At 35.0% G+C, this 26,396-nt stretch overlaps 1 protein-coding gene across 2 annotated transcripts in view; it reads right to left on the reverse strand.

The window, feature by feature from the left end:
• Nucleotides 1-15,928: 15,928 nt before the first annotated feature.
• ATG10 (autophagy related 10) overlaps nt 15,929-26,396 on the reverse strand; it is a 115,475-nt gene continuing 105,007 nt past the window's right edge. For both annotated transcript variants that reach the window (XM_083357266.1, XM_083357267.1), the window contains exons 6-8: nt 23,609-23,706; nt 18,698-18,813; nt 15,929-16,760 (exon numbers count right to left, since the gene is read on the reverse strand). In XM_083357266.1, the coding sequence (XP_083213392.1) occupies nt 18,702-18,813; nt 23,609-23,706 (210 nt within the window). In that variant the 3' untranslated portion in view covers nt 15,929-16,760; nt 18,698-18,701. The remainder of the gene's footprint in view (nt 16,761-18,697; nt 18,814-23,608; nt 23,707-26,396) is intronic.

The raw sequence follows: 26,396 nt of genomic DNA on the forward strand, positions 1-26,396 counted from the left end.
GAAAAAGAAAAAAATCTCAGCTGTGCCTTGAAGAATATATAAGACTTCCCATTCAACCCATATTATAAACAGAAAGAGGAAACAGAATTGGATAGACGTTTATCTATACTCATTTAGAGAGTGGGCTTTTCCTAGAATTGTTGAAGGTAGCAAATTAGATGATTTGAGGGAAACTTTTCATAGAAGTAAAAAAATAAGCCAAAAGGTTAATTGTTGATAGTCTGGAAAAGGTTTAGTATGTATGTTTAACCAAGCCAAATGTATGTTTAACCAAGCCATAACAATGATCCTAAAATAAAAATACACTTTTAATACCGGTAAATACAATAATATACCAATAGTAACATATTAAAACTCAGTCCTGGGGATTAATTTATACTAGGTCTGCCATATATAGACTGCCAACAATCCAGAAGGCTTATTCTATGAGAGCAAAGTGATACGATAATTTCTTCTGCTGCTGTCTAATAGTGATCTACATTTTTGTGGCTCTCACAGCCTTTTAGTAGCAATCTTCCTTTGCTTGAGCAAATCTAACTACTATGGAATTATCTATTCATCTAAATTGCATTTATACAAATTTAGCGTAACAAACAAAATAAGAAATATTATTTTGTAGTACCAGAACAGCTCAGGAAGTTCAATGCTCCTTTGACATCCTATTTTGAACTTTACAGAGTTGTAGATGTGCTTGTCAGGAAAATGCAGAAAAATATAACTACACAATTCTATTACAGTAATTATTACTGAGAACTTTTAACATACTGTATTGAACTAGCTTTACTTCCATTCAGGTGAACAAATTTAATATTGCACCACCATCAGGGCTTTTTTTTCTCATAGAACGCTCAGAATGGCATTCCGGCACCTTTTTTTTTTTTTGCAAAAAAAGCTCCCTCTATTGGCTTTAGGAGTAGGCAATCTTGGCTCTTTTTTATGACTCATGGACTTCAACTCCCAGAAATCCTGAGCCAGCCACGCTGAGGGGAAAGAGAGAGGTTTCCAAGCTGAGCCATGCTGACTCAAGAATTCTGGGAGTTGAAGTCCTTGAGTCGTAAAAGAGCCAAGGTTGCCTACCCTGCACTAGAGGAGGACATTAAAATTAGTTACAAGGTTACTTCTTTAGGAACTAAACTTTTAGAATCTAAAACAGCTAATTCAAAAAAGCCAACAGGAAAGAACCTCACATTTTTCATCTGCTTCTGTCTTTTGGAAGGTAAAATTAGATAACAAAATAATCTATTTCCTATGTTAACATCTCTGCAATGAAATCAATAAAGGTAACAGGAAAGAAATGACAAACATTTTTCTCAATGTAATACGTCTAATTTAGCTGATGCTATAAAAATAGTATCTTTTGTACACTCTTGAAAACTATTTTGAATCTATAACCATCTATTACAACTAAACCACTTTAAACAATTCTTAAGAATGAAATATTCTTAATTTGGACTTTACTTTTACTGTTTGGACTGTTGTGTGTTTTGAAAAATAGATTATTTAGAATCTAGTTATGGTGCAGTTCAGTCTTTAAATAATTAACCTAGTATATACATAACAATATATGATGTTTTCCGTGGTGAGCTTAACATCAATAACAACATTTATTAAAAAGACTAAAATAATTTCTGGTGGTATTATCTGTACATTAAAATTTTGTTTAGTCACAATCTTTTACTTTTCACATTCTGGACAAGCAGTGCTCATGTATCCTAGCAAAATATGTTACATATGTGCATAAGTGTAGTCAGTAGCATATGCCTTTTTAAAAATATCAAACATGCAAAGAAACAAAAATAAGTCCAAAATATCTGTATTACATCCAGAAATGCCAACTTTGCAACCAATATTTCTCATCCATAACTATGGCACCCTAAGGATACCTGCATACATGCAAATGCTTCTCTGGGATCAGTAACGCAGCAGGGATTCCTTTTTCCTTCCAGTAACAGATTGCTGGCAAATACCAAACATGGCCTTAAGAATTCCAATGCTTGTTACAAATTTTTCTGGATGTGGTTGGAAAGAGGCTGTTTGGCACTGGAGACCCCTGCCATGAGTAACACAGCTCTGGGTCGGAGTTCAGAGCAGCTCCAGGTGGGGGCTCAGCACGGGCCGCGGCGTGACAACTGTGGGGAGGGGAATCCCCACGGTGGCTGTGGGGAGGGGAATCCCCGTGGAATGAGGCTCCGAGCCGCAGGGGCGGGGTGCAAAGGATGGGCAGCGACGCCCTAGCAAGACACCGGCATCGCTCCCAGTGACAGCACCTCTGAGTTCCGGCACCTTTTTTTTTTTAGAAAAAAAGCACTGACCACCATTCATCCTAGGGTTTTGTCTCTCTGGGCTTCAATAAAAGAAAACTAGATGCTGAAGTAATATCTGTGTAATAACAGAATAAATAAAAGGATGGTTTATTCACAGTTTGCAGAAGAGTAAGGAAAGATTTATCTTCCCACTTTTCTTTTAACTAGCACCACCAATCTTGTCACAAATGTGTGCAGAGGTCCATAGCTTTTATTTGACTAACAGGTATCCATGTCACAAATGCCAGCCCCTTCATCTTAGAACATAGATTGTAGAACAACAGGGCTGGAAGGGATCTGGGGGGTCTTCAAGCCCAACCCCCTGCTCTAAAGTTAGGAGGTTTATCCCCAGCTTTGTGTCATCCCTCTGAAACACAAGACCATTTTAATCTTGGTTCCTCTCTTTCTGCTAAATATTTGTTAAGCCAAAGCAGATCAACTTTACACTGTAATCAAATTTCAATCAACCAATACATATTGCATTCATTAATGAGCACTTTTATTTACATTTCCTGCCAGTTCAGAGTTTTTATTTGATAGAAAATAAATATTACCTGAAACAGGCTAAGTGGAAACTTATTGAAGCCAAAATAAATTAATAAAAAATCATCTGGCTGTTTGACCTTCATCTAAAATAGTTTTGCACCTTCTTATAGATTTTTATTAATTTATATGAAACACTCATACTTACATATGTAATTCTAAAACAAAGAGATTCAAAAGTTACCTTTTTGAATCGCTTTGTTTTAAAATTATATATGTAAGTATTGATTTAAAGTTGCAAAGTGATGGTTTCATTATTCAGTACTAACACCTACCAAAATTGTTGACTGTAAACCAGGTGCATAAAAATAAACCAAGAAGTTGACCCTGATATTCTGCCTGTCAGGTTTCCAAACTGCTAGTATCATTTCAATTTTTTAAAAAAATCGCATCAAGCCATGGTTATGTCAGACTGAAGTATACTGTACTTCAGTCCCAATACTACTGTGATCTGAGCTACGTGACTTGTAGTCAATTATGTGCTGAGCTTTCAATAAGAAAAATTAAAAAAAACAAACGTAGCTAGGAAACAGGAAATACAACCACGTGTTTTGTATTGATTGCAAACCATCTAAGGGAAAACGCTGGCAGGTACTTAGTTATCCTTCTTTTGGTAAGCAAATCCCATCATCCAGCACAAATGCTATTGTGAATGGGATGCTCAGAAACTCTTGTGAATTTTCCTTCATCCTATTAAGTCAGACTGAGCCACTCAGAAGGTGGGGCCATCAATGGAGAATACTGCAGCAGAGACACACAATTTCAGTACCTCTTTTGTAGTCTCTAGCAGTAGGATTAACTTTTTCACTTGGTTTATTTTGAGAGGGTTAAGGGGGGGGGGGAGAGAGAATGTTGAAATCTTCTTTGAGCCCCATAGATTTCTTTCATATTTAGCTTTGGCAGTAGGAAGGGCAAGGAATTCTTGTCATCTACAGTACTTCAGCTGATGTCTATAACCATTTCACTGTAATTCCAGTCAAGCTGGAATTCATTCACAACTAGCGTAACCTCACAGGATTGGTCATGGAAATTTGAATGATGTCATTTTGGATACTTCTTCCTAGAAGCAAAATTTTGCATTCATTTGCATTGTTTTGGTGATGCTCTTGTCGTTCTAATCAGTAGAAGGAGCATTGTCTCAAAGTATTAAGACCATCTCCTTACAGCCATGTTAATTATGTAACATTTTCATCAGTACATCTGAGAGTATTTACAGATTATTAAAAATTACACCTTGTCTGCTTTTGCTTCTTACTGCCTTTAGACCAGGTTTGAGTATAAATATTGCAAACAGGAACTGCAGTGATCAGATTTCTTATTGCCCAGCTAACTTACTACACCCACAAAACTTTAGTTTCCCTTTGAAGTTTTAACTTGCTCCCTTACCTTCCCATTTATTCAACCATATAGGGAAGTTGGATTGTTCAAAATTGCAAAAGATTCTAGACAAAATAGCTAAGTTTCTTTTCTTCAGATTACTTCTGTACCAATTTCAGCAGGCTATGATTTTATAGTTTCATAATCCTATCTAGTATCAGTAACTATAATAACCAAATTACAATCATAAAATAATTTTATTGGCAAGTTTTCCACTACAGGAATACATTACATTTCACATTATTTTGTCATATAGCAGAAGACAGAGTCGGCCTTGTCTGTGAACTGTGTGTAAAGCAGGGATTCCTGAACATTTTGCTATCACACTTCCCTTTAGCACACTGCTTTTCAAAGTTGGCAGCTTTTAGACGTGTGGACTTCAGCTCCCAGGATTTCCCAGCCAGTATGAAAATTTGGAAAAACTGCTTTGGTGTAATCTCAATGTACACACTCCCCCTAAAAAGGAACAAATCCCAAAAGGAACCCAAAGGAATACTCAACACTCAATAATTCTTCACACCTTTCCTTGATGCTGTCTGTACCACTCTGAAAGTTAGGTAGAAGGTAGAATTTTGCATTGCTGCTCTCAGGAAATGGTTAGTAACCCTTACACATGTTGGGCCAAGCTACTTATATGGTTCATAAAGTTGGTGCACACTTGAAAATCTATAAATCTGTGGATTGGGGGAAATTTTGTATGTATCATTTTAATATATTTTTTTACGGAAAGTTTTACAAAGAGCATAAAAACTAACACAAACTAATAACAAATAAAAGCAGACAAATAAGAAAAGGAAGTAAAAAGACAAATGTGCAGAAAGAAAAAGAAAAATACTAAGAAGTTTCCAATTTCCTTTGCTGCAAATATAAATACAATTACAAAGTTACCTCTTACTCTATAACTACAAAAGAAAAGTCATTTTTTATTATTCATTTTTTCTGACCATCAAAACCACAAATCATAAGTGCACGTTTTCATTTTATGTAAAAAGTCTGTAAGAGATTTCCAGTCAACCATAAATGTAAATAATCTTTTTTCCTCTAATCAAAGAAATCAGTTTAGTCATCTCTGCAAGTTCTGTCATCTTCACCAACCATTTCTCCTTTGTGGGTACTATCAATTTTTTCCATTTCGAGCATATATTAGTCTCATGGCAACTGTCATATATAAAAACAATGTTCCATGACTTTTTCCTAGTTGCTTGTCTATTAATTCCAAAATAAATAATACTTTTGGTTTCAATAATACTTTAATCTTATGTTTAGAATTAAGTTCTGAAAGGCAGTTATAAACATATTTAGCTGTACACTTTCAGAACTGCATTTGTCCAATTAGTTTCCTATTGTGAGCACCATTGTAAGCACATTTTACCAGAGCATGTTTCAATTCCATTTCACTTCTTTGCAAAAATGTACAAAACTTTCTATAAAAATAGAATAAGCAAGGATGTTGAAGGTAGATCTAAACATGTACTGGAGTCAGGTCCCGCGTCCCTCTTTAACAGTTATAGTCAAACTTTGATTTAAAAGACTATTATTTCAGTCTGTGATAAAGCTGATTTCCTTTAGACATCCACCCCCATTAACAGACAAGTTGTTTGCAGCCAAAGTATTCCAGACAACACAGCTAAATTTATTTCAATGTTACAGTATTTGTGGCAATTTATATCATTTGTGTAACAATGTAATTACTCAAAATATATAATTTATTATGAATGGTATAAAATCTGCAAATAATATAATTTGACTATCATGACTATCATGTCTCCCCTATATCTTTTCTTCAGACTGAATATCCTGAAGTCTTTCAGCCTTTTTTCACATACCATGTTCTGAAGTCTTTGTATCATCTTTGTTGCTATCCACTGAATTCTCTTCAATGTGTAATTTTTTTTGGGGGGGGGGGAACTGAATGCTAAGAATTGTACACAGTACTCTGTGAAGTCTCACTCTTGTTATGTAAAGTGTAGTAATGATTTCATGTATCTTTGGTAGCGTTTTGTTTCTAATGCAGCTCAGAACTGTATGAGTTCTTCCAGCAGTTGCCTTATACTCCTGATTTGTTTTTAATGAGTTGGTTGCTCGTTTCTCTTAAACCAGATTAAATTGAAAGTTTGCATCATTCTACATGTTAGCCAGACTAACCAGTTTTATGTAAACTGCCAATATGATAAAAAGCCAGGTCAATAAAAGTGTTGAATGAGACAGATTTCTCATGGAATCCCATTAATTTCCAATTTCCAGCTTGATATAGAACATTAATACTGATTGTCTGCAGGTAGCTAGACAGGAGTGGATCATCTTTTCTCTATGTCCTCCAACAGATATTTTAAGTGCTTGTCAATGCAAATGTCCTATAAAACCTTGTCAAAAGCTTTACTGAAATCATGGTAGATTATATTCGCAGCATTCATCTTGCTCATTCAGAATAGTTACCTTGGCAAAGGAGTCAAAATTAGTCTCAGATGATTTATTTTGATAAAGCCATGTTGGCTGTTATCCAGGGCTTTTTTTCTCATAGAACGCTCAGAACGGAGTTCCGGCACCTTTTTTGGATGGAACCTTGTAAGGTAGGCAAGGCGGGTTGTATGACATGTTTGAGTTCCGCCACCTTTTTCTTTTACAAAAAAAGCACTGCTGTTATCAGTCATGACATTACCTTAAAGATGCTTACCAATGATCAACTTTATTACGCGTCCTAACATCTTTCCAGGGATTCATGTATCATCATTGATTATCCCCATAATATTATTTATTACAGTTGCTTGTATATCCCCACTTTGATAGACTCAAGGAGACTATAAAAACAAAATCTTCCAATCATAAACATTAAATAGTACATAAATATCACAAATATATTTTCTCTTACACACAACAGATTGGGGTGGTAGAATTAAATTTGGAGTAGACAATCCTTAAAGTTTACAGTGTAAGGCACTTATAGGTTAAAACTAGCACTTTGGACTCAGAGACTTATTGGCAATTAAAACAGCACAGCACTATATATTATGTTGCTAAAATGAGTCATGCTCACTCGTAGGAGAGCTTCTGCATTTTAAACCAACTTTAATTTCAGAGTCCTCTTCAAAGTCATCCCAAGTACAATGCATTACAGTAGTTTAATTGTGTGATGAGAGTGTGACACTGACACCTCCTAGTTCAGAAGGGGCCACCAAGCCTTTCCATCCAAATCAGAGCAAAGTCTCCTCTAAACACAACCTCCCTCTGCTGTATGAACAATAGCCATGGATTTAGGAAAACCTTTAGGTCACGGGTGTCAAACTCGCCACATCACGTGATGTGTCACGACGTATCATGACTCTTTTTGCATTGCCGGCAATGGGGTGGGCGCGGGTTTGGTATGATGAAACCAGCCCATGGGCCAGCAGTTTGACACCCCTGCCTCAGGATATTGCTTTCTAGTTGTCTGTCTTGTGTTAATCCCTCCTTATTTCACTGTTGGCTGATGAAGAGGATGTGTTTTTTCTTTCCTTCTTAGCTTTTTCATTGTCTACTGAATGATTTGTTGCCAAGCTTCCAGGGATTCCCTAGCATTTTTGGATTTAGCTTGGTCTAGGATGCTCACAGTCTCCCAGTTGAAACTATAGTTGAATCCAGGGCTTTTTTTCTCATACAACTCCCAGAACGGAGTTCCGGCACCTTTTTTGGGTGGAACCTTGTAGGGTAGGCAAGGCAGGTTGTATGACATGTGTGAATTCCGGCACCCTTTTTTTTTTTTTTTTTTACAAAAAAAAGCACTGGTTGAATCTATCCATGTATTGTGAGGTTAATGAATATTCATGTCTTCTGCCTGCTAATTCTTGTTCATGGATGCACTGTGTTAGTCTTGTGCCTCTCTGTCCTATATAGTAGCTGTTACAGTCATATTGTATGTTGTAGAAGACTCCTGATTTTTCTTCTTGGATTATTGAGTCTTTTTGTTTACTTACGATGTTTTGGAGAGCTTTAGTTGATTTTTGTACTACAGTTATGTTGTGCGGTTGTAAGTCTGTTCTGGGATGTTTCAGATATATGGCAGAGTTGTTTTTTCATCGTTTGTGTGGGTTTGCTGTCTAGTGGGTTGAGTGATCAGCTACACTTTTGATAAAATTGTGTGGATATCAATTTTGTTGCAAGATGTTGTATAGGAAGTCTGTTTCCTATTCCTGATGTTCTGGATTGTTGTAGTATGTTTGTGCTTTTCTGAATATGCTCTTACACAGATTCTCTTACAAGAGGTTAAGTTGTTATTTGTAATGGAGAGTTGGTTAATGTAGACAATGTCATTCAATATTCTTGAATAAGTTAAACTCCAGAGTTTAACATTCAACTGGTAAAATTGCTTATGATATTACAAAAAAAATCTCCAGACAAAAAGCCTGAAGGATTCACTGATTAAATAATTTTAATCAGTTTCCTGACCTTGCAGAGGTCAAACTTTCTCCAGAAATTGATATGACTATATCAAACACTACTGATAATATATTCTATCTTCATATCAGAGGTGAAAACCAAATTTAACCAATGTGTGCGAAGATTTTACTTAAGACAATCCTATATTATCTCTCTCCATTCCTGTTGCCATTGAGGCCCTTTTAATTCCATTGCCATTGAGGCCCTTTTCTCACCCAAACAGGACCACATATCCCATCAACAACACAATAGCATTCTCCCATCATCCTAGTTCTCTCTTCCTCAAGCCCACTAGGCCCCATAAGAGAGTGAGGAAACTTGTTTCCCTAATCTCTCAAATCTGAGATAGGGCCATACTTCCATTCTCCCAGTTCTCACTCAGGAAATCTGTCAATTCATTTCTCCTGACCAGTTGCTGCAAAAACTCTCCAGGATCAGTAAATAATAGCAAATTTTCACTTGCAGATCTCTGCATTACTTGATTTCCTGTCTTTTCTGCCATTGGTCTATCTCTGGAGACTGCTCCATCCCATGTATCTTCTTTCTTCCCTCTTTCTGACAACCTGATCAAAAGTGTCAGTTGCCACACAGTGCAAAGAAGGAAGCCACCTACTTGGCTCCCATTCCTTCCTTGCTATCTCCACTGCTTTCATTCACAAACTTTCAACTGGACAACATAACAGCAGCAGCAGCTACAACAAACAGCCTCTTTGTTTTTATTTATTCTTGTCAATCAGAGTTTATAAGCCCAACACTCTCTTCCGTAAAACAAAATGAGCAGAAGCATGCTCTTATGCATAGCCACTTTAATTTCTTTTGGCAATCAATTCCTTAAAACAGAAATTTAATGCTTTTTACTGTTTTTATTGCTTTAATTTTTTTAAAATTGTGATAGATTTTCTGAACTGTAAGCCATCCAGAGTTATTGGCTGAGATGGACAGCCATTACTATCTTCCCACCAGCAATTTCATATATTCAAATTTGTCCATCCATTTTCTCCAGATATCCAAATTTATCTGCTTCTGCTAGTTCTTCGTCGTTTGTATATAGCTTGCAATCATTTATTACACTTTTCTTTTCAAACTATCTTGATATTTTGATACAGTGATTTTAAAAAAAACAATTTTCACTGTATCATATAGTCTAACTATTATTATCTTCAAATTATTCAGGCTGTCACCCATCAACATTACATCACTCCTTCAAAAGCACACATATGTTCATGTCCCCTTATGTCTAATGTTTCTTGAACATTTATCCATAATTACATTAAACAATTACAGGGGTATTACAAATCCTTTTCTTAGGTATTCAACCATTTCCTAATTATTCTCATGCCTACTTTATTAGTTCGGATGTTTATCCTTGTTTACACATGGAGAAACATTTTCATTTTGCCATCTCATCTTTAAATAAAAGCTCTAACGCTCTTGCCTCACTCCTCATCCCCAACTACTCACAGAAGTTTTGTTCTTATCCTTGTTCTCCTTCACCTTCTGATAGTGATTGCCAAAGCTGCAGCTATCTGGCCTTGGGAGATACAGACACCTTGCTTGAGCTAAGGTCTGAAAACTAATGTTTAGAGTAGTCTTTCTTTTCATAGCCCAACATCATTTCTTTCCTGCAAAGATGTAATGATTTCAGTAGACTTTATGATCAAGTATCAATGGTTCCATAAGCAAATCATTGGCTTCAAATTAATTAGCATCATAATTTTTAAGGTTGCTACCTCAACATGGATCAGTGCTTACAGAACCATATATCGTGTAGGGATCCTTTGAGGCAGACATCCATGCTCAGTGTACAAGTGCCTGCAGCAGCTGGCATAATTAAAACATTAGCAGGGAGGCAAAGCTCTTGCATGTTGAACATTCCATATAACTAGAGCCTTAATGGGACTGTGCACTTCCACAATTTTATTTAGAATTATGAAGTTGGAAAGAGACATAAACCTTTAAATCTGCTAAATGTAAGAATATGAATTAAAGCATTCTTAACAAATGGCTTTCTAGCTTTTGCTTGGCCGTAACCCACAAGGAAGAGTTCACCATCTCTTTGGATAATTAATTTTACTGGCCATTTACTCTTACTGTTATGTTTTCCTAATATTCTAGTTTTAGGTATGTTTGCTGCCTTAAGTTATATATAAAAAGATGGAATACAATACTAATTCAATCAGAATCCATCTTCTTGTAACTTCAATCTGTACCAGAGAATACAGTATTTGTAGTTCAGGAATGTGAGATCCTTGATGCTCTCTGAGTTTGGTTGTTTTCTTGCATAGATTTCATTATCCAACTAGGTAACACAATCAGTGCCTGCTAGCCTAAAATGTGTGTAAAACAACCAAGCTCAGGGAGCACCAAGGACCCCAAACTTCAATTTGTGTTCTTAATTAGAAACAATGGATAGTCAGCCTCCTGTATAACATTTTTACAATAGCCAAAGAGTTTATCATTCATGACCTCAGAATCACTCTCCAAAACAAGGATGGATCAAGTCCCACCAGGTGTTGCACCCACTGATTGGGTAGCCACTGAATAAAATGCTGACACCCTCTCGGGTTCTTCCTCAGTCAGGACTGATCCCTCTTGAGCCAACACAGGTGCCAAGAAGCAAGGCATATACCCCTTCAGCCAAGGAAATCCTGCACTTCATCAAAATAAGTGTTTTGTGAGCAAGTGGCAAGACACTGGCTCTGCAAGCAAGCTTGGTGCTCCATTGTTAGCAACAGCTGAACAAGAAAAAGCTCACCTGTGCACACTTGGGGAGAAGATTTAAACTGTGCACAAATTGCCTTGCTGAAAAGAACTTCAGCATATGGCTTTGGGCACTTTTGCTCTTGATTCTGGCTATGTTTTGACCTTGGCACATTGCTGACCAAGTCTCTGGCTCTTCCATTAGTACTTTGCAAAATATTGTGAGTTTCTGATTATCTTCTCAGCCTCTAGAAAGCTACCATGCACTTACATGCTTTCCAACACTTGTTGCTCCTGCCTGCCTGATGCTATCTCTCAAGACAAGCTTCCTGATTTCTTCAGAAGCCTTGCTGCAAATGCTATGCTCCAATCACTTATATCTCAGTTCTCTTCATGCCTCCCATTGCTTCCCATTTTTTCCCATTGCTTGGCTGCATTTTGATCAAGCTCCTTCCAAAATGTGTTCTCCTATCCACTACCTCTGTAAGCCTCTCCCCTAAACACCTGCATTGTGCCTGCATTTTGCCTGCTAGTTGTAGAAGTGTTTTCTCTCTTTGCTGAAACCAGAAAATGAAACTATCATAACACTGGCCCCACTTTTCTACTGATGGCTAAACAATGTCAATTCCTTCCATCTCTGTCTAATCCTATTCTTTCTCACTGACCTTTTCTAAAATGGTTGTACGTATGTTAGGTAACTAGTGTGTTAATTCTACAAAGCAGAGGCAAGAGTGAGACATCCTGACAACTTTTGAGTTCTGACTGGTTCAAGAAGATTACTCAAAAATCTACGTAAAAATAAGGCACAGTGAAAATAAAGCCACATTTCAGCAGCTTATTGCACTATTACGATTATCAACTACTAGACATTTAGACTTCTGGGTATATAAACTCATTTTTGTGAAAGCAATAAACATATACATTAATAACAACCTGGGAAATGGGATGAATATGATGACACTCCTTGTGATTGAAGCTAACAGCTAGAAAGGTTCTTTCTATCGCTATAGTGATGACCATGCATTCCTGGAAACAAGTGCAACTGCTTTAATGAGTTCAACATTTATGCCTTTCATTTATTCTGAAGCTCTTCTACTGCACTGAATCAAGTCCAAAGCATTGCATATATCCACTGAAGCTGTTGGGCATCTCAGATTTTTGGTGGTTTGCTCAATGAACATTTTCTACTTTTTGAATTTAAACTCATGTGTTTCTCATAGCCACCAGTGGTCTTCTTTTTTTAGGCTGCAACTCTTCATCTCAAGATTAAACTTTATTCTCTGGTTCTGCATGTTTTTCTTTGTTTCCTCTTGTTATCCTCCCTGGCTTATCTGTTGAACTTTGGCTACACCCACTGACCCATAATGCATAATTATGTGTATTGTTATTTTAAATTCCTTGTGAACCGCCCTGAGTCCTACGGGAGAAGGGCGGTATATAAGTCCAATAAACATCAACATAAACATAATTGCTTTGCAGTGTTCTCCCAAAACTCTTTAAGCAAAGTTCAATATATTAGTTTCATATACCACTCAGCTTAATTCTCTCTACTAGTCCTGCAATCAAAATATCCAAACCAATAATTTTCATTTTTATTGCTGCAAATTGCCAAAGATCTTGCTTGCCTTAGCAACTGTAACCATAAACTTTGTTAGCAGTAGGGCCCCTTTATATTGTAGCCTCTGGGTCTAATTAGAAACACTTTTGCCTCACATTTTATTTTATTCAGTGATAATCCTCATGCACAATGTAAAGCCAACCATAATTCTAAACATTTCCCATTTTGCATTTTTATGCCACCTGAACGGATAATATATGTTTTCAAACTTTCACCTTTTCTTTTAATGCCAGCTCTTAATTTTTTATTTCTATTATTATTCTACTACAGTTACAGATAACAGCAAATTTTAATGCAGATCAGTATTTCAAAACCAGAGAGAGGCTCTTAATGGTTGAACCACAAGTAAAAAGCTATTTGGCTGAAGGCATGCAGAATGGAAACTGAAGCATAATCTAGTGTGACCACAAACTAATGTCCAGATTTTTGAATTGGAGTCAGAAATCTAACTGAAATTTAACTCCTGTAAGCTGGTTTGTCAAGCTGTAGCCTTGTTTTGGTTTCAAATAAATGCACTTGTTAACACCATTTTGGGAAGAAATATTATAAAGAACCTTAATGTTACGTTGAACTATATTTCTAAAACATGGACTCTGTCATCTCATTAAGAACTTTGGGCTATGCCAAGCCTGGGGCGTGGGAAAGAAGATGATCAAAAAGAAACCACTTTCCTGATTTTAAGAAACAGATCCAGGATATGAGTCTATTAACTATCTTTGAAAAATAAAAATATTTTCTATGCTCTACATTTAACAATAAGCTTACAGACTAAATTAATTTATATTACTATTGATAGTTATTATAGAAATGGCTACCAGTAGTTATATACTAATGTATAAATGTAAAAAGTTGAGTCTGTAATGTTGTTATCTTGTACTGTGCTAAAGAGTTGGACATCAACGCTTTTTTCTTTCTTCTCTTGTACCTCATATTCCCCCCTTTTCCTTCCCTTATTTTTATTTTTCTTTGTATTTTATACATTGATAAAACAATAAAAGTCATGAGATAAAAAAACATTCATAAATATTACCATATGTGTATTTTGTATTGCTATCCCACTATTGAAAAAATAGTGGAATGGATCAACAAATTAAGGGTTGGTTAGATATTGTACAGCTATATGTCACATTGCACATATAGACCTCTATGATTGGAATCTGTATGTTCCTGAATTATGGTTAATAACTAAAGAATTATTTCTACTAAGACAACCTCATAGAACTTTAACAGCAACTGGCAAAAATAAGTGTATTTCTAGAAGATGATTCTTAGTTTTGTACTAGTATTAGAATAGAAATGCTCTGGATAATTTCATTGCATTTATTGAAATATGCATCCTTTTTCCTCAGCATTTTGTCTTGACATTCCAGCACCATACAGTGAAACATTAACTGCTGTTAAGCAGCCAGGAATGGAATATTTGCAGTCTGGTGGTAATTCGCTGACAGTGCAGACCCAACTTAAAGTACTAAGCTTGCCAGCTATCATGATATAAATTTTGCCATTAAAAATAGTTAACCAGCTTCAAGTATATTAAATAATTATAAGTTATAAATAATTACATAATTAAATATTATAGTTTGTGCAATAAAATATAATTAAGATACCAAGTGACATTCTGACAACATGCATCCTGAATATATAAGAATCTAAATAATAGTGTCACCAAGATGAGAGATTTTATTTCATTTTTCTTATAGTGTATATATTTAGATCAACGGAATGGAAATATGGCTTTTAACACTAAGCTGGTATCACAACTCTTAGTTGGCTTCTTCTTTAATATGGTAGTGCACATATGCATGTACAGACACACAACACAAAACTCAATTTAAAAATGTGCAAAGTTACATCATCAAACAAAAGTATTAAACTGCACTATAGCCACTTTAAAGAATGCAAAATAAATAATATATATTTAACAAATAGGAGATATTCTAAAATATTTTAAATAGTAAGTTTTACATGTATTTTTCCCTATAAGAAAATAAAAAATTAAACTGAAGAAAAATGAAAAAGATTCACATGGAAATTATATGGATATTATATTACAGTGTAATATTTCTCATACTGACATTATAGTAACTTTATTTACATGAAATCTATTTAATCTTTGTGGAGATTTAATTACTACAGATGGGAAAAACATAAAGCTAAGAACAAGCCCAAGTCTTAATAGTACCCTATGAATTACCTCAACATATCCTAATATTATGAAAGAAGCTAAAGTAATGAATTGTTTTTTTAATTATCAAAACACACTGAGCTTTTGAAAATTAACTGATAATAGTTATAGTAAAATATTGGAATATCGACACCATTTATTATAGTAAGAAATAGGCAGATTTTGTTTACAACTAATACTATTCTCATAGAAATGAAAACTAAGTGGAAGGCACATAGTATGCTAGGGTGCATCTCAGAGAAATAATTGACATTAATTAGACAGTGACTAATTAAATAAGATAATTGAAATAAAAACCTGACCATTTTCTGCTAATTGGTTTCATACATTGACTGCTAATTAACCTCTTGAAAGAGTAAGCCACAACCAAACATAAGCATGTGTGTGCACCTTGTAAAGTTGTGGAACTTGTAATGTAAACTTTTCAGCACAGTTTATCTTTATGCAACTCTACTGAAAAGAAAACCAGCTGGGGAAAAAAACAGAAAACAAAGATACACATTATTTACAGGACTTAAATTTCAGATGGTTTGAATTGGGCTATTACATATATTACATTTTTCTATGTCAAACATTTTTCTTTAAAGAAATAGCATACAGAAAGACAAGTAGGTGTGAAAGCAGCTGCCATTTTATTTATGAGAATGACCAGTGCTTTTTTTGTAAAAGAAAAAGGTGCCGGAACTCACACATGTCATACAACCCGCCTTGCCTACCCTACAAGGTTCCATCCAAAAAAGGTGCCGGAACTCCGTTCTGAGCGTTCTATGAGAAAAAAAGCCCTGAGAATGACATCCAGACACAGTAACGGACTCTTTTCAAAGCCAATTTTGACCCCTTGGGCACTTTCCCCCTGGTCTGGGTTATTTCTGATATGGGATCCAGGCTACGATATTTGATTAATGGACCATAAATTATAAGTTGGTGAAAGCAGCATCCCTTACTGCATTTTTATACCAAAGTTCCTCATTTCCACAGGAATAGGAAAGACACTTGAAAAAATAAAATTGACACCATGACATAAAATTGGTCATAAGTCATATAAATATTAGCCTTTAATATATTATAATGCTTATACATTGAAGCTGTAGCCAATAAGCTTTCCTTATGTGTGCACTAGCCTATTAACATTCTGTATGATTACATTTCATACTAAATCTTCAAAAGAAGAAAGTTATGTTATCAGCTTTGCTCATGAGTTCTGCAGCAAGGCAACTGTTCACACAAATTATTCATTTTCATTAATTTGCATAAGCTCCAACAGCAGTCCAGATAGAGAAATGGTTGTAACTGTTGCTGGTTTCAGACATCTTTGGCAATTGCTTTCTATGATTTGAAGCACTGGTCCAGATGTTGCTCCAATATAGTCCTCTTATTTGTTTTGGGGAGGAATGTCTTTTTACCCACTTATCATAGTCAAGGAAATTATAATATGAATCAATATTTGTATCTCGATGGCATCATGTATTCTGATTGAAATGAAAACTTTGCAAACTGGATGTTCATCACACTATATCAATGCAACATGGTCTCCATTGTGGTATTATCCTTAGTATAAGTTAAATTATAAGGCTTGTGACACTTTATATTTTACTCCAAATCCATATTTTCTGTCCATAATCTGAAATAACAATGAAAAAGTAATCAGAAATTATGGTTTGAATGAGATCAAAATGTAAACATGGAGAGAATGATGAATCTAAACTTGCTTTTGATAAATCTTGCTTTTATTTTTTCTTTGATTGTTAAAATAATTACCCTCAGCATTTGAAAACAGTTCTTCACTGCATAAATATTTAAGACAAATAACTATCATTGAGAACATACTCTGCAAATAAATATATAAGCAATTTTAGATTTACTAGATACTTTATGCAGTTATCACTTCAACATGTATTTTTTTCCAACACAAAAATATAATACGTGAAAGATGCTTCCATATTCATTTATTTTATTACATTTCAATCCTAGTTTTTATTCTAGTTAAGTGAGACCAATCTTATTAGTCATAGTCATGACTACTGTGTCATAAGTAGCAATCATATATAAATGGGAAAGAAATTTTCTCTATATAGAAACAGGGAAATGTTCTCATTCCAGTTTCTCAACCATGGTGAAAATTATCTCTAATTTAATCTGCACCAGCCAGAGAATTTGAGTTTTCACACAAAATCCATCGATGTATAGTATTCTAAAGAACAGTGTAAAATCAATGAAAAGATACAAAATATAACATATAACCATACAATAAAAATAAAAGCAACAAACTCAGGAGATCACCTTTTAGAAAATTTATACTCCCATTTAGGTATAAAGTTATTGGTATATTAAAAAAGTTTGATATTTTATAGTTTGACAAGCAGACCTATGATTAGCAATTAGTAATTCTAAGAAAGAGCGCTTTTGAATATGTAATTTAAATAAATACTATTTTAGAAGAATGTGCACAAACTCAAAATATGTTTTGTTTCAAACACAAAATAAATACATCACATTCTGGAAGTTCTGCCAAACCATTCTAGATGATTTGGCAGAAACATATCCCAGAATATTCTTGGTTAAGTCGAATTAAAATAATTTTATAGCATGACTAGGAAAAGACTGGTGATCATCCACCAAGAGCCTTGGTGGAGCAGTGGGCTAATGCCTCCTTAAGTAACACCAGCTGCCTGCAATTAGTGCAGGTTCGCATCCCACCAGGCTCAAGGTTGACTCAGCCTTCCATCCTTCCGAGGTAGGTAAAATGAGGACCCAGATTGTTGGGGGCAATAAGCTGACTTTGTAATAATGCCGCTTGGGGTGTGTGTGAAAGCCCTAATAAGCAGGCATATACATAGAATGAAGGCTACTGCTAAGCTTGTAAGCCGCCCTGAGTCTTCGGAGAAGGGCGGGATATAAATGGAATTAAAATAAAAAATAAAATAAAATAAATTTACCTGCCCCACTATCTTCCATTCCATTCCACCTGATCTTATCTTTTATCCCTCTAATCCCCAACAATAATATCACAGCATACTGCATTAGACCACCCACTCCTAATGTTCAGAACTTTCCCTTTTCTTTTTACCTTGCTTTCCCTCAATCCTTGACAATGTTTTACTGTTTCCACTCTTCCTGCCACCAAAAGAGTTCTGCCTATAATAACTCCATTGTGATCCATGATCAGGACAAAACAAGCCGGCTTAATTCGTTATGTGGACCAAATGTATATGTTTGGCTTTGGATACAAGCCATCCAAACTTACACGAATCATTTCTGGCCTTCTAAAAGAGTTTGAGTAGCTGGCTCTTCTAATTGGCCTGGGGACCCAATGGGGAGGTGTCATGCTGGACGTGGCTAATAGACTGAGACAAGACTCCACCTCCATCCCATGTATATCTTGCTTTGTTCCTTCCCATCTTTGACGACTTTTAACCATTTTAATGTTAATATTTATTATTTTAATATTTTATCCCATTGTTTTTACTTACTTGTAAGCCATCTAGAGTTTCCCCTTGTGGACATGAGTGGCATAAAAAAATTAATAAATAAATAAATAATGACATCCTTATATTTTACCTCTTTAATCAGCACCTGTAGTCTCTTCCAAATTGGCTTTTGCATAACTTAAAGGCAGATGGAGACCCACAACTGGGCCAACAACACTCAACCATGAAATAATGTAGTTTGTATGTCTACAAAGAAAAAAGGAAATATACATTTCTATTTAGGGGAACAGCAGTGAAATATTCCAAGTATCTTTGAAAGTTGGGCAGTATTTTTTTATTAAAGTGTTATGACACACAGCTGCTAAGAAAGAACATTTTGTAAAACAATTTACATTATTGGCAATTCTAACCTTCCAGTACACTGTATTTTGAGACAGACACAGTTGTTAGACATCTCTATAGAGGATGAATTAATTGCAAGAGGTACCACCATAAAGTCTTTTAGCTGGTGATTGTGAAATTGTTTTATTACAATTGTTTATACTTTAAATTAAGTATAAGACAAGTCAACTTGGTGTTTTTTTTTTAAAAAAATCCTGTTTTAAATAAGAAAAGCTGCAAAAATTACAAATGAAATTCAACAGATCTGAAAAATAGTGGAACCTGTAATGTAATAAAAACACAAAGCCACAAATAACTGAAAGCTCTTTTAGAAAGGAATATTGCAAAGAGTGTTGAAAGCCCATAGAACTGGCCTTTATGAACTTTTAAAAGCATCAAGTTATTTGTCCAGTAACCCAAATAAATGGACGACTGGACACTGATACTGAGAATATAGCTGAATTTCTTCTCACATTTCTCTATTTCAGTCATTCAATTGAATTTTTTAGTCTTTGAGGAATATGAGAAAATTCAAATTCTCAACCCTGAATAGCAGTAGGACTGAACTGCTATTTGCAAATATAACAAAGAAGGGAATTATAGGTGGTGGCTCCCTACTACTAGAACCAGATTATAGTCAAACATATCTCTTGAACCTAAGAATTCAGACTTTAATCAATACAAAACAATAATAGGTGGCAGGCAAAGAAAATGGGAAGATGCTGAAAACATAATTGTAACTAAATTTAACAAAGAAAAATAAAAACAGCAAAAGCCACTGTAGACGCATAAAACTGTTAGTGACCATCTGGAAAAAGAAGACATATATGGCAGGTAAGGACATTAAGTGAGGTCATTAAGGAAGAATGTGTACTAGTGTGCTAGTACACAAGAAAAAGAAACACTATCCAGTTAGTCCTTGACTTACAACCATTCATTCAGCAACTGTTTTAAGTTATGATGGACCTGAATGAATGATTCTTACAACCAGTCCTCGGAGTTCCAGCAGCCCCACTGTCAGATGATCATCATCGAGCACTTGACAACCATCTTACACATACTTTTATATATTAAAAATTATATATAGTGTATGTATATATATATATATATATATATATATATATATATATATATATATATATATATATATATATATATATATGGATCCTTGGTTTTTCGGGTTTTTCCCCGCGTAGAACTAAAGGTGTGGGCGCAACGTTTCGACGGAGTCCCATCCGTCATCATCAGGCTTTAGCTTCCTTCTTCTGGGAGAAGCATGTGGCTGTTAGTTCCTATTTTTTAAACTGCCAGAGGGGGTGTGTTCTGTGGAGGTGTGCTCTGATTGGGTAGGGGACCAAGTGTGTTCTGATTGGGTGGGAGTGTGTTTTGAATGGTGGGTGTGTTCTGATTGGGTGGGGGGGTGTTCTGAGTGGATGGGCTGGTCTCAGCTGCCAGCTCCAGAACTGATTTTAAAAAAACCAAAACTATCGCCAAAATTGAACATTTTAACAACAGAATAATCAGAGAAGCCATTGAGATAGAAAAACGCCCCCACAGCATGAATACACGAGATGATACCTCTCGTCTACCAGCCATTTGGAAACCCGCCTTGATTGACAGACGAGGCCCAACCACCAAGAATGATACCAGACCCAAACTCATGATAACATCACATGACATCACCACCACACAACCATTCAAAAAGCAAATCCGAACCCACAACGATAAAGACACACAACCACAAAACAGAAACCTAACCACAGCTGCAACATTAGCCACTTTAAACCCCTCCAAACCACACAATAAGCAAACTGACACCCACTATAAAAACATGGCACCACCACAAACACGAAGCCGAACAAAAGCAGCACAACTCACCAGCTCAGTTCTGGAGCTGGCAGCTGAGACCAGCCCATCCACTCAGAACACCCCCCCATGTTCTCATCAGTTAGTCATACCCTTTATCTGAGATTCGAACCCGGGCTGGTTATATATATCAGGCAGTGTTTTAACCTCCTGAGCCACGGGTTCCTTCTCTCTTATATTAGCTGGAAGGCAAGGCAAATGTATGTTTAAGTATTTGTCAAGGTTTTTTGAATGGACCTTGCTAATTAACTCATATATATATATATATATATATATATATATATATATATATATATATATATATATATATAGTGTATTAAAGGGACGTGGTGGCTCAGTGGGTTAGGACGCTGAGCTTGTCGATCAGAAGGTCGGCAGTTTGGCGGGTCGAATCCCGAGTGCCGCGTAACAGAGTGAGCGCCTGTTACTCGTCCCAGCTTCTGCCCACCTAGCAGTTCGAAAGCATGTAAAAATGCAAGTAGAAAAATAGGGACCACTCCGGTGGGAAGGGACCACTCCGGTGGAAGGTAACAGCGTTCCGTGCGCCTTTGGCGTCTAGTCATGCCGGCCACATGACCACGGAGATGTCCTCGGACATATATATATATAATGCTTGTTAACTATTTAGATTACCTTGCTAGGCCCCAAACATTCCTGTTTCAGCCTAACTGAAGGCCATCGACAGGCAGTAGTCACAACAGTGACAGCTCATATTTGTGTAAATTTTTTTAGATTGCTAACAAAGAATTAAAGGGAGACTGATATGCATATGCAGTTTGAAATGCATATCAGTCTCCCTTTAATTCTTTGTTAGCAATCTAAAAAAATTTACACACACACACACACACACACATATATATATACATATGTGTGTGTGTGTTTGTGTGTGTGTATTATTTTAATATTTTTAAAAAGAAGATAAAACTAATAAAAAATAAGATAAAGTAAGAAAATGCAAAGAAAGAAATCAAATAGAAAAGTAAAAGTGCAAGATAGGAAAAAAAGAAAAAGAAAAATAGAAAAGAAAGAAAAAAGATAAAAGAAGTGGTTTCCATTTTTCTTTACAGTAGTTATTAGAACAATTATAAATTTACCTCCTATTCTATGATTACAACATGACTCTCTTCTTTCTATAATCTATCCTGCCTCAAAATCACAAATTGTAATTCATTTTTCTGTTTTATGCTAGAAGTGCACAAGAGGTTTCCAGTCAACTGCACACATAGATATTGTCTTTCATTGACAAAAGAAATTAATTTAGCCTTCTCAATAAGTTCCATCTTGTTCAACAATCACTCCTCTACTGTAGGTAATGCCGGCTCTTTCCATCTGTGTGCATACAATAATCTCACTGTAGTTATATACAAAAACAAAGTTCCATGACTTTTTTCCAATTGTTTGTCCATGAATCCCAAAAGAAAAACATCTGGTCTCAAACGTATATTTATCTCTTAAATCCTCTTAATCAATGTGAATATTTGAATCTAAACTTCTACTTTTTTTATGTATCACATGGACATTTGTGACCATCCCTCATATCATCAGCCACTTATTTCCCTGCTGTCCTGCTTACAAACTTCCTGGGACTTGCAACTTCCTACTGGCTTCCTCACTGACTTATTTGTGAAAGCAAGCAGGAAGTTGTTTCACTTAATGACCATGGGATTCAGTTAAGAATGGCAACCAGACTGCAGGGATTACCACCACTAAGCAATGTGGTTGTGCTTTTCAATCACCTTGCTTAGCAACAAATTCCAGTCCCATTACCATCGTACGTCAAGGACTACCAGTATGAACTGGTGAACAATTTCCAAATTTCAGGTAGATGATACTCTGGATACAGTTCTGCATTTGATTTTGGATACTACATTTTCAAAAAGATACAGAGAAATCACTACAGGTACAGAAAAAGGCAATGACAGTTCTCAGAACACAACAAAGAAACTCCTATGAGGCTGAGAAAACTGGAATGTTTAACTTGAGAAGACCTGAAAGGTGTACAGTAGCACTCTTCAAATATTTGACAGTATATCAACAGAAGAATATCAGCTTATTATTCTACAGTGCAGAACTTGGACTTATAAGTTTCTTACAAGAAAGTAGACTTCAAAGCCCTTTATGGCAAGATGCTGGGTAATTTGAGGGACTACCTATCTCAGTCACATTTACTTGTCCCATTAGGAAGGGCATGGTGACATGGTGCACTTGTTATATTCAAGCAAAAATTAGACAGACAGGGATAGCTTCATTTAAATTGTTCCCCTGATCAGAGAGCTGGGCTTAAAGACCCTTTTCAAATCTGTACATTCTATCCTGTAACATTACCTAAGCACTACATGAGATTCAGCATTTTTTCAAAAGATATTTTAAGCTTTATGTAGAGATATTTTGTTTAAAACTAATAACCATTACGTAATATAATATTAATGTTTGTAAGTTGCCCAGAGTCATCTCTAGGCAAGAGATGGGCAGCAAACAAGCCTAATAAACAAACAAACATAATATTTGTCAAAATCATGATATAACACTGGCCATATAAATAACAGAATGTCTGGGTTACTATTTTGAGAAATAACTCTTAAGTTGTTCAACTTGAACTATGGAACTAAGAAATATATACTCATTATAACAATAAATTTAGGAATTAGTACCTTCTTTTGTAACCTGCTCTTCCCCATAGCTATAGGAAACATATATAGTTCTTAGGTAATAGTTCATCACCAAAAATACATTATTGATTTTTTTCATGAAATATTTAATGTTGTATTTGAGAATGTACACTGGTATTACTCACTTTTTTTGTTTATGTAAACTGGATAATATTGAAGACATAAATTCATTTGTCCGGCAGGGATGAAGTACAAAGAAAGGCTGACCAAGTAATGGATGTTCCTAAAAAGAGGTAATCTGATTAACTGTATAAATGCATTTTTAGTATACAAAACTGTTTACAGTTCACAAGTTGTCCCATAATAATTTTTTAGAAAGTACTTTTTTCAATGAATGGAAGTGAAGTGAAATTGAATTGCCCAAGATCATCCCCAATCTTAGGCCGTGGCCCGCTACTGGGCCACAACCCGTTTGGAATTGGGCTGCATGAGTGGTGGGCAAGAGCATGTGAGTAGCTTTACTTGCATGAGCAGCAGGCGCTTTTGTGAGTGGCAGGCGCTGGTAGGTGGACCGTGGTTGCACTCATATATGAAGCTTCAGTTGTGTGAACAGCAGGCGAATGGAGTTGCACGTGTGTGCCTATCACTTGCATGGAACCATCCCCTCTCCCCTGCCCACTGGGCCCTCAAGCCGGAAAGGTTGGGGACCGCTGATCTAAATAAGCCTGAGGCATGAATCCTAGATTTTTAAACCTATTCAGTATTATTTTGAATAAACTATCTTCATTTATTTAACTACAAAAGTGTCAACATGATTAAATAACAAAATCTAAATAATTATAACTGTACATAAGTTGGAATTATAATAATACTCATACAATACTGCATTTATCTTAAAAATGTACCATCTAAATATTATTCTTAAAACATTAGTCATATGAAAAAACATTTAGCATTTGAACATTAAAAATCTTTAAGAACTTTATAACCTCATGGTAAATTCCAAATACACAACATTCTAAGTTATTTTTTTAAAAAATATCATGCAAGAAAATGATGCCAGGGCAAGGGCTGGGCAGAACATGCATGAAATGTTAAAATAAGAATGACTGTGAAAGTAATTTCCAAGCTACGCTTTTTCCTTCTTTTTGTATTAGCAAAAGGATTTACAGAGATGAATAAATTTAATTCTAAATTTAAATGATTTACTGTTCCTTTTCAGACCAGACCTACTGCTAAGTGCTAAACCAATATTGGTGTTATTGAAATTGTATTAGTCATAATTCGGTTTGGCAATTGTAATTTACATTCGGCTCATAAACATTTTGATTATGTTCCTGTAGTTTGGTAGCAATAAGAAAATAAACTTTGCTACTTGTCACAACCCTTTTTCACATAATTTTTTTAAACTGGACCCCCAAAAAGCATAGCAGTGAGGAATATAATTTAAAAGAATAATAAGAGTAAAAAATATAACAACTCTAATCATATATTTAAGATAAATTTAAAGTATTTAATGCAATCTTAGCTATATGTAGGACTACTACTTTCACATTTGCCAGCATCAGACTTTTGCATGTTCTTTTTCTACAAATCAAATGCTCTTTTATTTTTGGAGATATAAACACACCCATTTTCATATCTGTCTTATCTAGAAATGGTCAGGATATGATTTTCTAGATGTTCAACTCTCATGAAACATACGTAGTCAACTTAGCTAGACATTAAAATTCTTTTATCCTATAGTTCTCTATTTAAACTCTGAAACATTAAAAGATTTTGGAAAATAACACATTAGTTAGTGAGACAAATTTATCATCTTTAATTTTGTGCAAAATATAATGTAAAAATGAATTTATAGATATGCAAAATAGTGCAAATATATACAATGAAACTATAACATTTACCAAACTTAAGATGGTAGAAGAATATTAAATGTTTTAGATTCCTTTTATTTTAATCCTGTAGATCCCAACTATAAATTCATGCAAAGATATTACCATCTGTTACTCATACAAATGAACTGATGTATTTTTTCATAATGAAATAAGTGCCAAATTGGGGAAAAAAACCTTTACTATTGCATCAGAAAAACTTAAAAACTTATTGCAAAGACAGATTTCTGGAAAAGAATCAAATCTTGAAACTGGCAATAAAGTTTTAATTATCAAAATTATATCTATTATCTATTATTATGTATTATCAAATGAATGTCATACTTTAGTGAAAAATAGAGATATACATACTGCCACTGTAATAAAGTCCATAATATGTGTGTGTGTAATTTTACAATCATCAGTACTTAATAAACAACATGTATACAATTAAATATAGACATCCTCATCACATTTTTCTGGTATTATACATATCATCGATAGTGACAGTTTGTAATATATTTTCTAACTAGAATTTATCTCAACTGCATTTGCACTTAAAATCCATTTGTTCAATCAATATCTTGTTTTTACGGCTTTTTAAAAAAAAATAATTTCCTATCAATGTTCAAAATATCTCTATCGCTTAAAATTCTCTCATAATAAATTATATTTGGGTAACCAAGAGCTTCCCTTATTCAAACGCTTTTAGAATTTTCATATTTCCCATCTCATAACAAAGTATAATATTCTAGTTACAAATCCTATCCTTCTAATTATAATAATACTTTTATTTCTAGCAGTTATCTATTTTCTTAACCATATTCAAACATCTGTTTAATAGTATAATATTCTATCTAATAGGTCAAAACCTCTATTTTCTTCAGTCTTACTCTGGCTTTCTTCCTTTGTCAAATAACTTTCCAAGTCAGTGCATTTGAATTATCAAGAAATTCTTACTGTTTTTGTATATATTGTTTGGAATGAGGAAGAGAATTTGATTGAAGTATTTTTGGAAGAACGCTCAACCCATTTTTATTCATTAAACAGCCTCCATCCTTCTCCTTCAGTTTTTCACTTCTTGTTTGTTTTTGTTTGT

This window comes from Vipera ursinii (genome assembly GCF_947247035.1).
Source record: "Vipera ursinii genome assembly, chromosome: 2".
Taxonomy (NCBI): Eukaryota; Metazoa; Chordata; class Lepidosauria; order Squamata; family Viperidae; genus Vipera; species Vipera ursinii.